The sequence below is a fragment of the Colius striatus genome, chromosome 1 (genome assembly GCF_028858725.1).
Source record: "Colius striatus isolate bColStr4 chromosome 1, bColStr4.1.hap1, whole genome shotgun sequence".
Taxonomy (NCBI): domain Eukaryota; kingdom Metazoa; phylum Chordata; class Aves; order Coliiformes; family Coliidae; genus Colius; species Colius striatus.
In genome coordinates, this window is record NC_084759.1 from 132,732,024 (window position 1) to 132,752,124 (window position 20,101).

At 48.0% G+C, this 20,101-nt stretch overlaps 2 protein-coding genes across 6 annotated transcripts in view; both read right to left on the reverse strand.

Annotated features, from left to right (window-relative positions):
• Window positions 1-142: 142 nt before the first annotated feature.
• PHC1 (polyhomeotic homolog 1) lies at window positions 143-17,881 on the reverse strand. 5 transcript variants are annotated; one of them, XM_062007772.1, is made up of 16 exons: window positions 17,830-17,872; window positions 15,696-15,722; window positions 13,519-13,680; window positions 12,812-12,922; window positions 11,416-11,493; window positions 10,530-10,679; window positions 9,478-9,633; window positions 7,964-8,453; window positions 6,900-7,660; window positions 4,787-4,934; window positions 4,468-4,676; window positions 3,853-3,967; window positions 3,222-3,330; window positions 1,618-1,768; window positions 779-1,010; window positions 143-447 (listed from the first exon to the last, which is right to left on the reverse strand). In XM_062007772.1, the coding sequence occupies exons 3-16, from the start codon at window positions 13,630-13,632 to the stop codon at window positions 293-295; spliced, it is 2,979 nt and encodes a 992-aa protein (XP_061863756.1). In that variant the 5' UTR covers window positions 13,633-13,680; window positions 15,696-15,722; window positions 17,830-17,872; the 3' UTR covers window positions 143-292. The 5 variants fall into 5 exon arrangements, with proteins under 5 accessions (XP_061863756.1, XP_061863748.1, XP_061863740.1 ...); XM_062007764.1 differs by lacking the exon at window positions 17,830-17,872 and adding an exon at window positions 17,695-17,752; XM_062007756.1 differs by lacking the exon at window positions 15,696-15,722 and having other exon boundaries at window positions 17,830-17,881.
• LOC104564198 (alpha-2-macroglobulin-like protein 1) overlaps window positions 17,063-20,101 on the reverse strand; it is a 43,867-nt gene continuing 40,828 nt past the window's right edge. Inside the window, exons 36-37 of the mRNA XM_062010954.1 lie at window positions 18,097-18,161; window positions 17,063-17,404 (exon numbers count right to left, since the gene is read on the reverse strand). Of these exons, the coding sequence (XP_061866938.1) occupies window positions 17,063-17,404; window positions 18,097-18,161 (407 nt within the window). The remainder of the gene's footprint in view (window positions 17,405-18,096; window positions 18,162-20,101) is intronic.

Sequence of the window (20,101 nt, forward strand, 5' to 3'; positions counted from 1 at the left end):
AGGCAGAAAGAGGTTCCCTTCACATCTTTATGTGGTATACGGGAGAGGCATATTCAAAATCAGGAAGAAGGAAAGATGTTTCAAGGCCCCAGGTAGAGTTTTCTTCCCCCTTGTAGCACCATAAAGAGACCAAGATATAGGCTTGTGTATGGCAGTTTCAGTTACATTCCTTCTCATTCTTGAAAGCAAGACCACAGGGATCTGTCCCATTCTTCCCCCCCCAGCAGGGTGCTTCAAAGCTAGCAGCTGCCCTGGGGTCAGAGCAAAAGTGAAACCTCTGGCTTCAGAGCTGTTAGGTCTCCTTGAGAACATTGATCTTGGCACAGATCTTGAGAGCTGGTCCCAACTTGATGTTCATGGCACTCATAAGGTGTTCCTCCTTTAGAAGCAGCAGGGCTTGGCCATCAATTTCCTGTGATCGAAACTCCTCGGCAATCTCCTGGCACCCTGTGAAACCAAGAAAATAGCACTGAGGAACTGAGAAATAGATGTGCCCTGGACACTCCCCTCATTAACACTCTGGGCCTCTGGCAGTTACAGAAAGCAAGCTAGGGAACTAACCAAGCCCCCTCCCCACTCTGCTCCACAGTCTGCCCAGGGCCAGAGGCTACATGGGAAGTACAAGTCATCCATCACCAGTGACCTGCACCAACTCAGAAACATGTCCAAAAGCACAATGAAAGCACTAGGCACCACTGACACCATCACCTTTCCAGAAAGAGAGACACAAATCCATGCCAGTGGATCACAGGAGCACAGTAGAGGATCTTAACTTCACCTTGCAGTGATGCAATGAACTCGTACACTTCCTCCACACTCCAACGACTAGGATTGCTGGACAGGAAGACTGGGTTGATTCCATGGAGGTCTGGGGTAGGTGGGGCCATACTGGAGTTTGCCAGGTCCCTCTCTCCATGACCAGCCCTTACTGACAGGGGTCCTGGAGATGTAGGTGACAAAGCTTCATCATAGCTGGAGTTATCAGAGCCTCGACTTGAGTCTTCCTGGCCCTACAAACCCATAGAAGAGAAAGAAATCATAAAGTGTTCTGTAAGAAATTCAACATTACTAGGTGAAAAACAAGACATCGCGAATGGCAGAAGTTGTTCCAACAGTCTGAGACAACTGTCTCCGGCTGTTGGTTCAGGGGCAGGTGACACAAGAGCTCCCTGACATCGGAGAGTAGAGACATTACTCTTGCCTCCCTCCTCCTGCTCCCCATCCTCCCCTAATCCATTCTTCTTCCTTGTGTCATTGCTGAAGCTCATTTGGTTTTCCTCTCATCTAATTCAAATCATTCACATGGAAGAATGTTGATCAAAGAGGAAAAGTGCATTGTGTTCTACCAAGGCTGTCAGCTGATCACCCTCACTGAGACCTCCGAGAGACAGGTGGGAGTGAAGAGAGAATGAACAGACATTCACATGATTGTGAATCCCCTTTCTGCAGTCAATGAGGGTCTACAACAGCTCCCTCTGCCCTGTGTAACAGCTGTGTCAGTGTGTACTTGGCCTGCCCTTTACCACTACACCCACTATGAGGAAGTGGTAGGTGTGGCAGCAGCAGCCCTGAGGCTGAGCTCTGCCTGCAGAGAGGCAGACAGGACTCTGCCCTTACCCTGTGGCGCTTGCCCTGGATCTTTGTCCGAGCAATGTCCGAGCTGCTGCGCCGCGGGCCCCGCCGACGCACGCGGGCGTAGTTGGCTTCCTGGAGCTCCTTCATCTTCTTCCTCTGCAGCCGAAACTGGTGGCTGCAGCTGACATTGTACCTCGAATAAGTAGAAGCAGAGCAGCAGTTAGGAGAAGGCAACTATCTAAACCTACTGATTCGCCTTGCTCTAAATGGGGAAAAGTTCTGTTCCTCCTCCTTCTAAGGCTTCCCCTTGGAAAGAACCAGTCCACACTTCTCACATAAGCAATATTATATGTGGACTCGAGAGTCTAGATCTAACATCTGAAGGGTCATTTAGGTCATCCCTCTAAGAGAAAAGAGAGACCCACAACAAGCACTTTGATATCAACAGGAGGCAGCCATGATCAGTTTAACCTTTCCCCAGGTGTTTTTCCCCCCGTACTCCCTTCTGTCTTTGTCTAATACCAATGCAGGCTACCAGTATGCATTTGTTTGGTCAGACAAATGTATATTTGACTGAAGAGATGTTCTTTGAAGCCCCAGAACTTCCACGTTCTTGACTAATTTTCTGAACAGGACGGAAATCCTGTTTACACTCAACACCTCATCCACCTCGCCAGACCTAGAAGCACTCACAAATCATTTATTAGAGTTCTAAAGGAATCTAAGAGTCCTAAAGAAATCTAATTAAATTCAACAAGGGCAAGTGTAGAGTCTTGCATCTGGCAAAGAATAGCCCCATGTACCAGTACAGGTTGAGGAATGAACTCTTAGAGAGTAGTGTAGGAGAAAGGGACCTGGGGGTCTTGGTGGACAGCAGGATGACCACGAGCCAGCTATGTGCCCTCGTGGCCAAGAAAGCCAATGGCATCCTGGAGTGTATTAGAAGGGGTGTAGGCAGTAGGTCAAGAGAGGTTCTCCTACCCCTCTACTCTGCCCTTGTGAGACCACATCTGGAATACTGTGTCCAGTTCTGGGCCCCTCAGTTCAAGAAGGACAGGTTGCTTCTGGAGAGAGTTCAGCACAGAGACACCAAGATGACAAAGGGAGTGGAGCATCTTCCTTATGATGAAAGCTTGAGGGAGCTGGGGCTCTTTAGCTTGGAGGAGAGTGAGGGGTGACCTCATTAATGTTTACAAATGTGTAAAGGGCAGGTGTCAGGAGGATGGAGCCAGGCTGTTCTCAGTGATGTCCAATGATATGACAAGGGGCAATGGGTACAAGCTGGAACACAAGAGGTTCCAAAGAAACACAAGGAACAATTTCTTCACTGTGAGGGTGACGGGACACTGGAAAAGGCTGCCCAGATGGCTTGTTGAGTCTCCTTCTCTGGAGACATTCAAACCCACCTGGATGAGTTCCTGTGTGACCTACTCTGGGTGGTCCTACTCTGGCAGGATTGGACTAGATGGTCTTTTGAGGACCCTTCCAGCCCTTGAGATTCTGTGATAGGATCTCTCTGGCCAGTGCATCCCATGGAGGAAAGACCACATGTACTGAAGCATTGCACACTATGTAGAGAAGGGGCACATGCCCATTTCTGGAGAAATGTATAGTCAGAGAAAAAGAAGATTACGTCTTGCTGTTACCTTTTAGCACAGGTCATGGAACAAAACCTCTTGGAGCCACGAAACTGGGTTGCTGGAGCGTATTTCCCACAGTATTCACACTTCAGCAAGCTTGCCTTCTTATCAAGCTCTGATGAGATACAAAGATATCAGCTGGTGATCTGAAGCAGATTACACAATGATTCCCCATTCCACTACTACTCTTCTGAGCAGATAAGATTCCAAGCACAGTCCTCTACTGAATCTACAGTTCATTTAGGGAAGGAGCTGCACAAAGAGTCAGAAGCTCCATTAAGCAGGACCCCAGGATACTGAACACAGCAATTGATTTCTTCTTCTCAGCACAGTCTCACTGAGCAAGCAAAAAAGAGCATATCCCTCATATCCTACAAGGCTGTGGGAGAAACCTCCATCATTGCAACTCTCTGCTGTGTCCACACATCCTTCACAGTCATTAAAGACAGGTACAGATTAGATTCTTCTGCTTACTATTGACACAAAGTGTATTAGATTATATTAACAACAGAATGTTGTCTCCTGGCACTCAAGAAAAAGAGATAGAAGAGATACAAGTCCGTAACGTATAAAGTTAGTAGTACAGTATCAGAAACTTTCAGTAATATTGGCTAGGCTTCCTGGTGCTGAAACTCACCCACAGAAGCATTGTCCCCTCCTGGAGAATTGCTGGACAGGTTTTCACTCTGGCCAGAAGGAGTGTCTCCCTGCAGTGGCTTCTCAGATTCTTTCAGCAGCTGAGAACAACCCACCTGGACAGGAAGAGAAAGTGCTGGGCCCATCAGTAAAGGATTGTCTGTGTCCACCGCACTCCTTCCTGACTCACAAGCTTGGTTGTTTATTGAAAGACTAGCAAGTACTATCTGCCTCAAATATCCAGCAATTCCATCTAACTGCATTTCCCCTTACTTGCTGCTTTGTTCAAAGAGCAGTGCCTCTTTCCCTCACTAAAATCAGAGACTACTTCTTACAATTCCTGCATAAATTATTGCTTTGGAGACTACTGGAGAAAACAGTTCCCACCACACTTGTTTTACTTCTTCCAACCCATTCTCTTTAATGCTACCACCTTAATGCCTTACTTCATGCAATGTTGCCTCCCTCCTTTCCCTTTCTCCTCACCATCTGTCTCTCAAGAGTAGAAATGCTGATCCATGATATAGGGAAAGAAATTCCTGTCCAAAAAGGCAGAAGCCCACCATCCTCCCAGGAGCTCGCTAGACCTCCCTTCCCCACAATGGAGAATCCCTACCGGAAAGGGCTCTGCTCCTTCCTGGATGACAAATCCCTCAATGATGTGTGTGAGGATCTGGGGCTTGACAATGGCTTGTGGGGGTTTGGAGTCTCCCATCTGACGTGACACCATTGCCAGGTTTGGGGTGGGAGCAGAAGTCGAGGTGATTGAAGTTCCTTCACTTGAGGTGGCATTTGGAGTTGCAATGGCAGCAGGATCAGATTTTTCTGGGAAGTTAATAGCACAAGAATCAGTTAACCTTTGCTCCATCTACTTCAAATGGAGTATGAGATCATGCCATTAGCACATACAAGCAGACCTCTCCTTTGTACCTCACCTCCAAGGCCACTCTTCTCCTCCACGTTTTTGGGGCTGTCTATCACAGGAGAGGATCTGGCAGGTAGGAGTGCAGTGACATTGGGCAACTCCTCCTTCTCTTCCTCGGACTCAGCCTTGCGCTTTACCGCTAAGGTCTGTGACTTGCCCTGCATGAATAGAAGGGGAACACGTGAGCAGAGAGAGGGGCTTCAAAGAACAAGACAGATCAGAAGCAAAAGGAAGGCACATCCTGCTCTGTCGTACTTTATTTGCAGCCTGGTTTCTTTTTCTGGAGATGCCTCTAGCTCTCTCACAGTACACACATCTAAGGACCAGGGAGTGGGATTCAGATGACTCACTACCGACACCACTATAACTATGATCTAGTGTCTCAATTCATGTTGATATTTTGATACAATACTAAGATACTGTGTGAATATCAAAGGATTATTCCAGGAAGAAATGGAATGGCAGTAACCCAGCAGTTTCCAAACAGGATTTTGGCTAAATCTGATCAGTTTCAATGAAGCAAAGTCGAAAGAGTTGGGCACACACAGTGGATGAATTGCTCCCCCACTCTAAAAAAAACAGACAAATCCTGCAACACCTTCCTGAAGAAGCAGATAGGTTTTAGAAATAGTCTCAGACACTGGCTAAAGGTATCTGAGCTGCCAAAATGCTGTTGTCCCAGGGAGTGAGGACAGGGGAGTTCAGTCTTCACAGTCCACTCATATCTACTGAGAGGGACAACAAAGAGGCCAGTTACTGTTTGTATTGGGTTTATGTGGTAAGTTTTTGGTGGTAGGGTGGCTACAAGAGTGACTTCTGTGAGAAGACCCCAGAAGCTTCCCCTGTGTCTGACCAAGCCAGTTCCAGATGCCTCTAAGATGGACCAGCCACTGGCCAAAGTTGAGCCCATCAGTGGCATTGGTAGCACCTCTTTGGTGACATATTTAAGAAATAGTAAAAAAATACCACAGCTAGGAGAGAGGAGCGAGAATATGTGAGTAACAGCCCTGCAGGCACCAAGATGAGTGAAAGAGGGCAGGAGGTGCTCTAGCCACTGGAGCAGAGATTCCCCTGTGTCCATGGTGAGGCCCTGTCCCTGCAGCCCATACAGGCCAGGGGGGAGCAGAGATCCACTTGCAGCCTGGGGAAGACCCTATGCTGGAGCAGGGGGATGCACCCTAAAAGAAACTGTGGCCTCATGGAGAACCAGCTCACACTGGATCAGGCTCCTGGAAGGACCTCTGAGCCTGTAGGAGAGAGAAGCCCATGCTTGAGCAGGTTTTCTGTTAAGACTTGTGAGACCCACGGGGGATGTACTTGGGAGCAGTTTGTTCTGAAGAACTGCATTAATGGAAGGGACCCATGATGGAGCAGTTCATGAATAACTTCAGCCTGTGGGAAGGATCCACATTGGAGAAGTTAATAAAGAATTGTTTCCTGTGGAAAGGGCTCTATCCTGCAGCGAGGAAAAAATGTGGGAAGGAAGGAGTTACAGAGACAAATATTATGAACTGGCCACAACTCCCATTCCCCTCCTCCTGCACTGCTCAAGGGAGGAGGTAGAAGAGTCAGAAGTGAAGCTGAGCATGTGAAGAAGGGAGGAGGTACTTTTTAGATTTGTTCTTATTTCTTATTATCCTGCTCTGATTAATTGTCAATAAATTAATTTCCCTAAATTAAGTTTGGTTTACCCATGCCAATAATTGGTAAAGGATTTCCCTATCCTTATCTCAACTTACAAGCTTTTTGTTCCATTTTCCTCACCAGCATGTTGTGAAGAGAGAGTGATAAGAGCAGCTTGGTGGTCACCCAGCAGTCAGCCACGGTCAACTCATCACACGGTTAAATGTGATATTTAGTATGTGGACACCTACTCCATTTGGGGCAGGGTCTATTTATTTCGTGCAAGTCTCTGAAAGTTAACTTGGAAGATAAATGACTGTAGTCAGTAACTACAAGGACTGCATTGGAATTAATGTTTTTGAGAAGAAAGTCTCCACATCCCTTTACCCAAACCCCTTACCCATCCCATCCCACTGACCTGGGCCTGGGCTGCGATTGGTGTCCTAGGAATGAACAAACAGAATCCACATGCTATTCTCCTTCTCAATGATATCACTTACTGGCAACTGGACAGACTGCATGTAGAATGCTGCTGGCATCTGAGCCACAACTGGAGAGGAGGATGGGCTCTTCACCATGTGGGCTGTGCCTTGAACTTGTGCCAAATTCACCCCTGTGGTGAGAGGAGGAGCTTCCTGTGAGGATGCTGGAGCTGAAGATGAAGATGGGGAAGCAGCATGGGCTTGGGACACAGGCTGAACCACAGCTGGCACTCCCCGTGATGTCGGCACTGCTGCAGCAATCTGGGCCAGGCCCAGCGCTTGGGCCTGGGTGGAACCCTGCTGCCGAGTACCTACTACTTGCACAGGGATGTGCGGAGGGGGTTGCTGTGCTGCTGACATCTTGGCAGGCCCAAGCTGAGGTGCTTTGATGGGGGTGATCAGAGACTTTGACTGGATAGGAACAGGTGACTTGGTGGCTGGCTGGCAAGGACTATCCTGCTGGAGCTGCACAGGCTGTGGCTGGGACTGCAGCATTGGCTGCACCACAAGGGTCTGAGACTGCTGCTGGTTTTGAGGTGGAGCCTGCTGCTGTGGAGGCTGAGCTTGCTGCTGCTGCTGGGTCAGAGATGGTGCTTGCTGCTGTTGCTGCTGTTGGGCCAGCTGAAGATGGGTAGCTGTGTGGAGGAGCTGGGACTGGCGGTGCTGGAATTGTTGCTGGTGATGAATGGCAATCTGCTGCTGGATCACCACCTGCTTCTGCAGGTGGATCTGCTGCTGCTGCTGGATCAACGAGTGTGGCTGGATCTGTGTATATGTGGCTACCCAAGTAGGAAGAGAGGAAAGCACAAAAGTTAGCAACAGTGCAGATAGGAACAACAACAAAACCGACCCCTCTGCACTGGTTTGAGTCATTAAACTCCAAAATGACTGGCAGCTTACTGGCAGAGGACATGAGGGACTAAGTCAGCTTCTCTTGCTAACAGAGAGAACTCTTAAGAGATAAACCACCAGGAGCCCAGAGGCTGGAAGGCTCCTTGAAAAGCCTCTCCCCACAGAGCTTTCAAATGACATTCATGCAAAAGCCCAGTGGGCTGGAAGAGAAGCAGCAAGTCTGGCCTTACCTGAGCTGATCAGAGTCTGGCTGGGCGCTGGTGTGGCAGTCCTGGTCAGGTTCATGCCCACTGTTTGCTGTCCACCACTATCCACTTCACTCTTCTTTGTGGCCACATTCTCTGCCTCTGTCTGGCTCCCCTGGCTGACAGTCACGGCCTGGGCAGCTGCTACCGGTAATGGCTGAACCACTCCAGTGCCTTTCCTCTGGCAACTGCCAGCGGTGCCTGACGAGGAGGCCTGGCTGAACCCCATGGAGGCTTGGTTCCCACCACTTGCCACCACACTCCCGGAGATGCCGTTGCTGCCCATCGCCCCCTGGCTCAAGTTGAGGGACTGGCCTGTGCTGCCAGAGGAGGCCTGAGCCACCACCAAGGCCTGGCCCGTGCTGGTGGCCTGCGGTAAGCCCGAAGCCTGCGAGCTTCCTGCCTTCTGAGCAGAGCCTTGGAGCTGGGCATTAGTGGACGAGGTCTGCTGGCTCCTCACAGCCAGGTTCTGCACCTAGGAACACATACACCAAACAGAACCCTTTTGCTTTATGTACATTATTCGTTGAAGGTTTGGCAGAGAATGTATAAGCAACATCCTCTGCTGGGATGTGGGCTAGGCTGATGCTTACTCATATGGGGAGCTGGCTAATACTGCAAGGCAAAACTCAGGCTTTCACCAGGAAGCACACTAGCCTCAAGTCCCTCCTGCCCCATCTCTGATGGAAGTTAAAGATCTCGTGGCACTTTCTGAAGAGCTGTTCTCTGAGGCATGGGACAGCCTTCAGATCTGCTCACCATGCCTTTGCGTTGGTAGGACCCAGTTCAGATCCTCCTCTCCCTGTGCAGGGCTTGCCACTCAGCAGGCCCACAGATTTTACTCAGGGCCTGCAACACTACCAATTTCACCAGTTCTTCTGCATTTTAGTGCTGCCATCTTCTGTATTTATTCGTCTATCAAATGCAGTGTTACCTTCAAGTTTGACCATAGCTGACTTTCCTTCAAAGAAAGCTCTCCAGACAAGAAAAACATGAAGTAACTGGAAATCCCAAGAATGACTTGGATAGGACAAGGAAAATGGGAAGTCATGGCAGCTCCCTGACCTAGACTATGACTTATATATGAATGCAGGAGATAATACCTCATGGTCTGTTCGGTCATTGGTATCTTTGCAATCACAAATCAACTGTGTGAAAGAATACTACTGCTAGCAAAGACTGTTCATTGCAGCGTGACTAGAACCTGGACATAGAACTCAACAGTTCTTTTCACACAAGGACAATCAAGAAACTGTGAGGATGGGTTTGATCCAGCCTGTGGCTCACATCAGAAATTTAAAGCAGAAATTAATCCCATCCCTGGAGGCAAAAAGCAAACATGAAAAAAAAGATGGCAAGAGAAAACAGAATCTCCTGCCTGCAGAGGGGACACAGGTTGGGGATAAAACAGTAGAACAGCTAATCTGCTCTACAGGGATGGCTGGAGACAAAGACCAGAGAACAGGGTGACAAAGAGCAGTGGAAGGGATGTCACTGACCTGGTCTGTATCTGCATGGACCCCAGGAGACTGAGTGGGTGGTACCTCCTGCTGGACAGCAGCCACAGCCCCGTTAGGCATCAGGATGAGTTGGGAAGCAAGAGGCACATTGCGGCCCAAGGTCCGGTTTACCTGCAATAGGTTCCCCAGCTGCGGCTGTTGAGGGAGGGTCAGGTGATATGGAACAAAAGGAACAGAGGGGAAAAGAGAAAGATAGACAAGTAAAAAGGTTACAAAGCAACACTGGGTTGCAATGTCACACACCGCAAAACCCCCAACCCTCCCTGCACTCTGAACACACCCCTTGGGAGCAGGAAATTGGGAACAGCTTCCCAATGGAAAAATAAACCACGCTTCTATCAAACATGGGCCTAGGCCAGCTCCCACAGACTGCCTAAGGCTAGCTAAAAGACTGGGGTGTCACTGGATTTCCAGATGTATATCCAGGACCACTTGAGAAACAGTCATAAAAGACATACATCCACGACCAGTGTTGCTTGAAAAGAAGGGAATTACAAGCTGTATCTAAAGTCAATTGAGGCACAGAAAATATTTTTCAAGTAGGTAACCAAACGCCAGACTGACTGTACAGTCAAATCTAATGTTTTCTACTTAGAAGGACTTCAAAGCGATTAAAAGGATGATGTATTTGTAGACATTAATTCATGTTTCTACCCTTATTTGAACTCTGACTTTAGTCCCTGAGCTCAGCAGTGGTAGAAGAGAGTAATTTATCACATATCTGTTCCCACACTGAACCAGTAGCATTATTTCTGTGAGCTATATTCAAGTCTAAGGACACATATTTTACATTTACGCTGCAGTGAGAAGTGCCATGGGATCTTTAACATCTATGCAGAGCAGAGACAAACGTAGCTCATTTACCCTCAAAAGCCAAGCCCAGCATCAAACTTGTGGTATCAGGGACAAGAGCTCCCCATCTGAATCATCCTGAAAGCTATAGTTAGTCCAAAGGTGTTGAAACTCCCAAGCAGCATAACACTGAAGTGGCTAGGAAGCAGGGTTCATGGTTTTGCACACACATCTCTTACCCGGAGATACATCTGTGCCTGTGACTGGTTGAGAGGTGGTGAGGTGGTGTTCCCAAGGAGCACAGACTGCGTCAGGGTTGTGGCACTGGGGGAACTCACACTCTGGGACCGACTGATCAGCTGAGCAGCTGATGTGGTGGCTAGGTTGATCTTAAAACAGAGGAAAGCAACAAATCTTACATGAAGAGACAGAGGCAAAGAATTAAGTACAAATTCACTTTGTGGTATACAGCCAGAAGAGACATTTTTACAGGTTTTTTGCTGTATCCCACAAAAAAGGAAAATGTTATTGTCTTAGAGGCTACACAAACTAAAGTAGTAAAGCCCTGGATGCTGACCTCATTCATATGCTGTGCATGAGTGTCACTGTTAGCAATGCAACTGCAATAAGAGCTCCCAAAGAAATATATCATTTTCTCTAGTCTCTCAAGTAAAGGAAAGAAACCCATAAAGTAATCACCCTATCAATTCATCTACTCTCTGAACAAATCTCTCCTCAAGGCTCACTGCAAAACCAGACTTCGTTTCATTTGATGAACTACTACTCTGCCCAAGAAAAAAGAGCAGTCCTTTCCAATTTGCTTATGAGTTCTTCTCCTTAGAAGTCCTGATCCTCTTCTAAGCCATTACAATGTATTCCCAAAGCCTCAGCAAAGAGCAATCAGTGTCTATCTTTCCAGCTAAAAGGCCTTTCTCGCTCAGAAACCTCCTCTGGTCTCCTCAACCCCCATCAATAATGTTAGCACCCCAAATCTTTACAGTTGTCTGCATCTTGTGGATTCCCAGCATTCTTAGAAGCTGTCTTTCCCTGCCTGACTGCCTTCCTAAGAGAAAGAAAAAGGCAGGAGGGATGCTTTGATAAACGTGTGAGAGAGCATTTACTTACAGATGCCTGCGTGGTGGTGGTCTGTTGTGGGGTGCTAGTGTTGGGGGAGCTGGCCTGTCTACTGGCTGCAATTGTAGCCTGCAAGAGAAAATGACAGATAAATTAGTACCTCGAACACACTTTTCAATCCAGAATAAATATTTGGCTTTGTCAGAACACCTAGCCCCCACCCCAGAGTCCTCCACTCCTGAGAACAGGAGCACAATCTAGCCACTGGAAATCTCTGCTGTGCCCTACAAATCACGTGCAGCAACTCAGCAAGGCACCTTCTTTACCCCAACCAGTTCAGACCCAAAAACTACCCAAGGCAATGGACCCTTAGGGTGCATGATCCCCACTTCCTTCCACTGCTGTGTACACAATCTGCTGTTGCCCCAGCTTGTCATGCTACATACTCCTGATGCTGTAATCCACTGCTAACACCCAGTTAGCCACAATATTAGCAATTTGCTGGGCCACTTAGTAACAATTCCATGACAGCACTACAAGTAACAAATCTTAGATTATAGTGCATATAGTCCACTGATTAACATAAATATTGTTTGTTTCCCTCCTCCTCCTACCCCACGGGAATTCCACTGTACAAGTTCAGTTAGTTTTATAACTAGATTTGTGTGAAACTGGCGAGAGGATTCTATTCCCTCTATGACATAAAACTGCAGGTAGGGATTTTGAGTACAACTAAATAGTTGATCAACAGCCAAGGAGTACAGCTATTGAGGGAGATATTGTTACAGACAGAATTGTATTCCAATCAAACATAATCCACCTTCAACTGATGATAAAGTCTGGCAGGTGAGCAAAGTTGGTAACAAAAAAATATAATCACTCGACAATTATGCACCACAAAATACCTCAGTCAATATATATATATATCTCAATTAAAAAAGCACCCTCCTGTCTGGAGAAGACTTACTCTTGGTAGCAAGTAGTAAAGAAAACACAGATTACTAAGTTTCAAGACAGGAAATTCAGAGGGTGCCGCCTGAAATTTCACTCACATTCAACCATTTTTATTCTCAAAGAAGTAACAATCTGTGGTTCACGTTAATTGCAGTTTTTAAACACTACTGCATCCACTGCTGATTTAAAAGCTTTTTTTTTTAATTAAAAAAAAAAGCGGCAGCAGGGGCTGGTCACAGGCCTCTGAAAGGGAGGTTTCCTGAGGGGGATGCCAAATTTTACCTTTCCCTGCTCTGTACCTGAAAACCCAATGAATCTTTGCATCAGGCCTAAAGTTTACTAGCTGTTTGTGTTGGCTTTAAACAGTATGTTTAGGGATTCATGGGCTCTTCACACATCAGGGTGACCTTGATGCACAAGTTGCTGTATAAAGAGAATCGCTAGATCTTCATCACAGAACTAATTCCTCTCCTTCTGCCCCATGGCAACTCACCTGCTGGACGGCAGCCAGGCTGTGAAGCTGGGCACTGTTAAGCTGCTGCTGGAGCATAAACTGGTGAAAGTACTGGGCTGCATTAGGCTGTCTCTGGAGTGCCTGCAGGGCCTGGAGAAAGGGGAAAACCCAATTGTTAAAAATAGCATGTTCTTGATATGTGATTAGAGAAAGCAATGAAGAAATAAATAACAGTCATGAGACTGTCCCCTAGACCCCATGAAAAAGTGCAAAGTCAACAGACTGGCACATCAAATTACACAGCACAGCTACAAAATCGGTAACAGACTGAAACCATAGGTGTATTCCAGGACAGCAGGAAGCACATTTCAAAACTTTAATAAACTACAGGAATTTGAGGATATAGATTCTCAAGCAAGCAGACAAGTGTTCCAGTATAGTATGTACACTATATGGAGGAACACTATATAGAGGACATACACTATATGAAGGAACTGGGATGATAAACTGAATGACTTGTCTAGAACAGCAGGCTAAAAATCAGTCTATTGTCTCACAGTACTGATTAAAGCTAAGAGGCTGGATACTGGAGGACTAACCTACAGGAAATAAACATTGGGTCTAGCACAAGAATTTCTCAATCTGAACACAGGCACTTCTTGGAGCATGGTCCCACCTTGAAACACACCAACTTGGGAAAATCACAAAAGGGTGCAGCACCACTCCAGACCATAAGGGCGTCTCACCTGTACCGCCTGTCTCTCATAGAGAGACATCTGCGATATCTGAGGACGGGCGCTTCCTCCAGAACCGGAGCTCCCGCTGGCAGAGCTGGAGTTCTGCTCGCTTTCAGTCTCCATGGTGACAGGATCCCAGAAGCTCAGGCTGAGATGGACTCCAGACCTACACTGAGAGCATTGGAAACTAAGTCAGGCTAGAGAAAGAACCAAGCTGTACTTCACTGCATTACATGGCTTTTACTGGAATATCCCAGTATCAGGTTACTTGCCCAACCTTGCTACATCACAGGGGATGGGGGATGACAAGGTTCTGAAATCACCCAGAAACTGTCCACACGGTTTATATCTTTTAGTATCACAGTCAGAAATGTAAGACAAATATTCCCACTTTTTTATTGCTGTGTCACAGTTGGAAGCTACAGCATCCTGAACTCTTAAAAAAACAGCAAAGTGAAGGAGCAGCTGCAGCTCATTCAGACAATCATTTGGTTACAGACTTGGATCATCTGCTTCAAGAGAGGCTAGTGAACTGAGGCAAAATGCACTGTGCTTCCAGTCTCTCACTACACTTTATTAACTTCCAACCCTCTCTTTCTCCAGTCCCATGAGCGCTATGATTATTCTGCAACTCCGCTGCCCTGATGCAGATACACCAACATGGTCCTTCATTCTCCCAGTCCAGCCCCCAGCCCTTCCTTCGATCATACAGACTTCCCAGCTACTTGTTCACCATAACCTGAATATTAGACAGGAAGCTGGTATTTGTGATGGCAAGTTGCTTTCAGGAGGAATGGAGTCAGAAGCAAAGTGGATGAAGGGTTCACTGGCAACACTTAAGAGGTGAAATCTCCTAAAGAGGTCAGGTAGAGCCAGAGAGATCTTCCAGTAGCAGAAAGATAAGTTGCAGTGAACTGCAAGACTGAGAAAGGACTGGAGATGGTTTTAATCAGCCAAGAGGAAGAGAAGTGAGGCTGAAGAGAGTGCTTACCAGAAGACTAACACGTTGAGATGACCAAGGAGTTTCCAGCAGCAAGAAACGTGGCTTACACAAGCAGTAATAGTAGGAAGGGTTAGAGTCAGGTTAAAAGAAAGTGCAAAAGTGATTATTCAACACAAATCCATTGAAATCTGACTTTTTAAAAGGATTTAATTTCATGCAAGACTAAGAAAAATAGTTTCCGATAGTCTCAGTATCACCGACAGCCTGTTTATTTCCAAACACCAGCTGGCTCCCTTGCAATGTGTCTGAAAGACCTCTAAATGAGACCCCTAGTCTTCCAGGATCCCACAGCACTAGCATAGCCTCTGTTTCTAGACCTTTTGAAATCCAGAGATTTCAAGCTTTGCAGCCTTCACCAAACACAACTTTTTCCCAGGGTTTGAATAAATGGACCAGCACAGCAGAAAAGGAGGTGCAGAGGAGACAACTTTTAATATTCTGGAATGATGTTAAGGGCAGCAGATGACTTTAAAGTAGGGCAACAGCATTAACACTGCAGAGGATGGACTGGCTACATTAGGGAACTGCTGCTCCAAACCTGCTCCTCAGAATCTGGAAAATTCTGTAATTGACAGGTAGATTGCTGCTGCTCCAGTCCTGTTTTCCACACACATCTTCACTTCTCCCCTCAAGTCCTGCCCAGGCACTGATCTCCCTGCTAATCCAACACTGGCTTCCTGCACTGCTTCAGCAGTGGCTGTCAGTAATTCTGCCCTGCAGTCACCTTCTCCCCAACTGAGACACTGCCCCTCCTAACTGGTCACTACTGTCTTCAGGTACAACTCTGTTACAGCTAGAAACAGCTGGTCAATGAGCCTATCTAGAATATAAAAGCTCTGGAGAAGACAATTGCCTTAAATCTTCCCCAGGGAGCAGCACCACAAAAAGTCAATGAAGCCAGAAAAGAAATAAATTGAGAAAGAAGAGAATATAAACTTAAAGAAAGAAACTGTAGTAGATAAGTACTTTGAAAGGGGTTAAAATGTAAGTCAGAGTGAAGCTGCACATTTTACACTGTTATCTAGTAGATCAGCTATGGTTTGGAGACAATTTCTGTTCTCAGCTCCCCCATGCAGGTTCCTCCCAGCATTTGTGTTGCTTATGGTGCTTATTAAATGAATTTGTTAACTTTCAAGAAAAGCTACATCAGTCTCTGCGAGATCAGTGAGTGAAATTAGCTCACCTGTGATGCCACAAGTGTTCATGAGAGCTGTAAGAGAGGTAAATGAGAAGGTAAATGAGGTTCAGTTTAGCTGCAGCACATACCCTCACCCTCTCAACAGCTGCATCAGAAGGAGAAACCTCGCTTCTGACTCAGTGCTCTCCTCCACCAGCCTGTCTTTCATCAGTAAACTGCACCACTGACTCTTAAGATTTCCAGTGGTCTTGAGAATTCCACATTGATCTACATCATCTGAAAAATCACGTCCTAGCACATGAAACACCTCTGGTATGAAAGGCACCAAAAAATATTGGTCTCTGTAGGCAGGAGAAGGCCTTCTGAGGGCACATAAAGAAGAATACTTCCCTTTCCAGAAGAGCAATAAGAATTTTAAATCTCTCACAGTAAGCAGTTTTATCCAGCAAAACCCTTGCCAAACACAAAAGTGAAAAGGCACAGTATTTCCCCAGGCAAGTTCATCTAAGGATGCAGCTCCATGTTTGTGTAATGTGATCCAAACACAGGCCATTCTCACATGAAACAGCACAGATTACACCCTCTCCTCTCCTCTCCTCCAAACACATCTTCCAGCACTCTTCTCTTCTCAAAATTCTAGTGACCACTGGGCTATTAGATCACTTGGCTCAGCTTGCTGCTTCATCACACAGACTGTCTACTAAAGACAATTAAACCACGGGTTTTCCAAAAGACTGAGTCAACCAACTCACGTCATAAAAGTAATCAATAGCTCCCAAAAAAACCCCCACAAAACAAAAATCAAACCACATAGTAAAGACGTGGCCATTACATCTGAACAACAGCTAGAACTGCACCTTGAAAAGGCAGGCACAGAAGGATACAAAGGCCTACAAACATCATGGCAGGAATGACAGCATAGCAGAAAGGAAAATAAGTTGGGAGAAAACTAGCTCATGGAGCTGTACAAGCATGAGAACATGTGCCAATCTGAACCTAACCCACACTGGCAATTGCAGCACACACCAAGAACACCACAGGTGGTCTGTCTAAAAGTTTCTGACCTTTCTCAAGTGGAAGAGCAAGAGTCAGACCAAACATCTACTCTCGTCCCTGAGCACTGAGTAAGAGGTAGAAAAGTTTTGCTTGCTCACCCCATCCATTCCCCCTGGCATCTTCTAACCTCCTAACTGGTTTTGTTGCTTCACTCTTGAGAAACTATGTTACTGAACGAGTAAGATTTGCACAGATTTGTCCACAGGAGAAAAACTAACAACCAGGACTACGTTATGCTCGGTTACTGCAGTTTTTTACGAGGTGGCCTCCAAGCTAGTCAAGCTGAGGCGTGAAGCTGCCGGAACAGGCTACACCCTGCTCCAGGATGCTCTGGAAGCAGAGACAAGGACCTCGCATCACCTGTTCCCCGCGTTTTGCCCGCACCGCCACCCGCCGTTCCCCACTAAGCGCCTCACTCGGCCGGCGGGGCCGCAGGCGCTGGGCAGCTCGGCGGGGGTACGGGACGGGATGGTCTGGTAGAGGCAGGCAGCTCGGCGGCAGCCCCGTCCCAAGCCGCTGGCAACTCCAGCAGCAAAGTTAAGGCGACGGAGAGCGTGCAGGCGCCCTGCCCGCCAGTAAACACGTAGGTGCTGTGCACGCAGCCCCGCCGTGGCGGGCCGCGGAGATCCGTCGCAGGATGCCCGCCGCAGGCAGCTAAAGAAAGGCGCGTATTTAACGCGCGGGGGGAGCAGCGGGGGCTGCAGGGGCGGGAGGGAGTTGTTCCCGGCCACTGCTCCTGGGGCCGGACCAGGCCGGGCAGACAATGGCTGCTCCGCCGCCGCTGTCAACTTCCAGTCTGCCCCAGCCCCGGAACACTCTCCCCGCCACGGCTGCCCGCGCCCCGGACCCGGCCTCACCTGCAGCCGCAGCGGCGCAGCGCAGCGCTGCCCTGCCCCGCCCCGCCCCGCCCCGCTCGGCTCCGCTCCCGCAGCCCCGCCCCGCCGGGAGCCCCGCGCGCCACCCGCAGGATCCGCGCTGTCGGTGTTACCGGAGACCCCGGGGCCGCCGCCGCCGCCGCCGGACACACCCCCCGCGCGCGGGCAGCCAGGCCGGGCCCCGGCCGGGCGGGGCGGGGCGGCCCCGGGGGCCCGTTCTTGGGGGCGGGCGGGGCCGGGGGCGTTACCTGTCGGCGGCTTGCTGGGGGACCGGCCCGGCCGCGGCCTGGCACGGCGGCCGCGGGGGCCGGCGGGGGGGGCGGCCTGGCGCGGGGCGGCGGGGGCGGAGCACGCGCGGTTCCGCCCCTTTTTGCCTCTTTTTTTTCTTTTCTTTTTTTTTCTTTTTTTTTTTTTTCCCCCTTTTTAAACCGCGGCCTCTGGGGCTCCCCAAGTGCCGTCACTTCCTCCCTCGAGGCGTTTCCGGGCATGTGACCCCGTCCCCGGGCGCCGCTTGCCGTTGTCCTGGTGACGGTGGCCGGGGCCGGACTGGGGCCGCCGTGGCGCCGCCGTGGCTGTAGGCCTGCAGGGGAAGGGAACCGAGGTGTTCATAGGCAGGACAGCCCGGCCATATGGTGTGCACAGAGTGCTCCTTGCTCTTCAGAGCAGATGCTCTCTGTGCTGGGACATGTGTCTTGTCTCTTCTGGAGACTGGTTACCCTTGGTAAAGAGCAGCTCTGTGTAGGTTAAAAAGTGTTTGTCTTAGTACCTGGAACAAGCTTTGGTGAACAGAGTGGGAATAATGGTGCCTTTACCCTTGTCCTGCTGAGGCCTCATCAGGAGTCCTGTGTCCAATTCTACGCTCCTCAGCTCAAGAGGGACAAGGAAGTGCTGGAGAGAGTCCAGTGCAGGGCCACCAAGATGATCAGGGGACTGGAACATCTTCCTTATGAGGAAAGGCTGTGGAACCTGGGGCTGTTCAGCTACAGGCGGGACCTCATCAACACTTATAAGTATCTAAGGGGGGGTATGTCAAGAGGATGGGGTGAGACTTTTTCTGTTGTGGGCAGTGACAGTACTATGGACATAAACTGGAACACAGGAAGTTCATTTAAACATGAGGAGAAACTTCTTTTCTGTGAGGGTGAGGGAGCCCTGGCACAGGCTGCCAAGAGAAGTTGTGGAAACTCCCCCAGAGCTTTTCAAAACCTACCTGGACATGTTCCTGTGTGACCTGATTGAGATGAACCTGCTTTAGCAGAGAGTTGGATTCCTTCCAAGCCCTGCAATCTATGATTCTATGAACAATTCCTGGAGTTCTGTCCAGGTTACCAAGAGCATGTGTTTTGGTGCATGGTGGAAATCTGCATAAACCAGTATTGAAAACACAGTGCCAGAGGTTTCTGACAGCTTTTAGAAGAGAAGCTGCACTGTACAAGCCTTGCTTTCCTTAGTGTAAGAGTGATTGCACTGGGTAGACTTTTTTAGCAATAGTGCTGTAGTCAGCATAACTGTTTCTAAGAAAGTGAGAAGTGCCCTTTTGAGTCAAACCAGTGGCTCATCTTGATGAGAGCTGATGAGTTTCTTTTAAGGATGACAGCTCATGCACCAAGGACCAGTGAGAAGAAGCAAGACAGCAGAAACTGATCATGCTTCATCTACATGTGTGCAGTGCAGAAGCTCAAGCACTGTTGGAGTATCGTACATGCACCTGCAAATTACACATTTGAGCTACATGCTGCAAAAACACTACATCTGTCAGTGAAAGTGCTGGACTATAAGTTCACAGGAACTCCAGTCCCCTTGACTTAAAATCACTGAATAACCTTTGCCACTGTCTGAAACGCAGCAGAACAGGAGGGCTTTTGGGCTGTTACTAAACACATCTGCTTTAAACGCTGTTGATTCTTTCAGTTCAGATGGAAAACTGTCTGATTCTCCTTTTTTTTTTTTCTTTAAAAGAAAAAAAAAAGTCTATAGGAGAATATTTAAGGCCATTCAAAATAAAAGGTCAGATAGTGATCAAAGGAACAATGACATGGCAGGGAACCCAGCCACCATAATCCCTGTGAATCAACCACTCCTAAAACCCTCAATGACTGGATGAATGACTAAGCTATTTGTCCCTGTTGCAAAATCCATGGAAGTGGATTCAGGGGAAGAAACTTCCTGGAATCTATGCAAACAAGGGAGAACTACTGCCATACTGCTAGGGGGAACTACTCCTGTAAAGAGGCTTCAGTGCTCACTAGGGGATACTTACAAGGAGAGGGAAGAAATATTGGAATCAATAAAGAGAATTTGAGGATTTACAAGACTACACTGTTATGTGTGGGGTAAGAATCACAGGCAGGGAAATGGAAGGATCAAAGTGGATCACAGATAACAGGCATGGGGGAAAGGAGAGAAGAGAGGGATAAACTAAGCTAAGAAATGAAATCAGTATGTTTGTCTGAATAAGTGTTGTACCTGATCACCGTAGTCTGTCCTGTATTCATAATTTGAATTATTTCCTGTGTGATT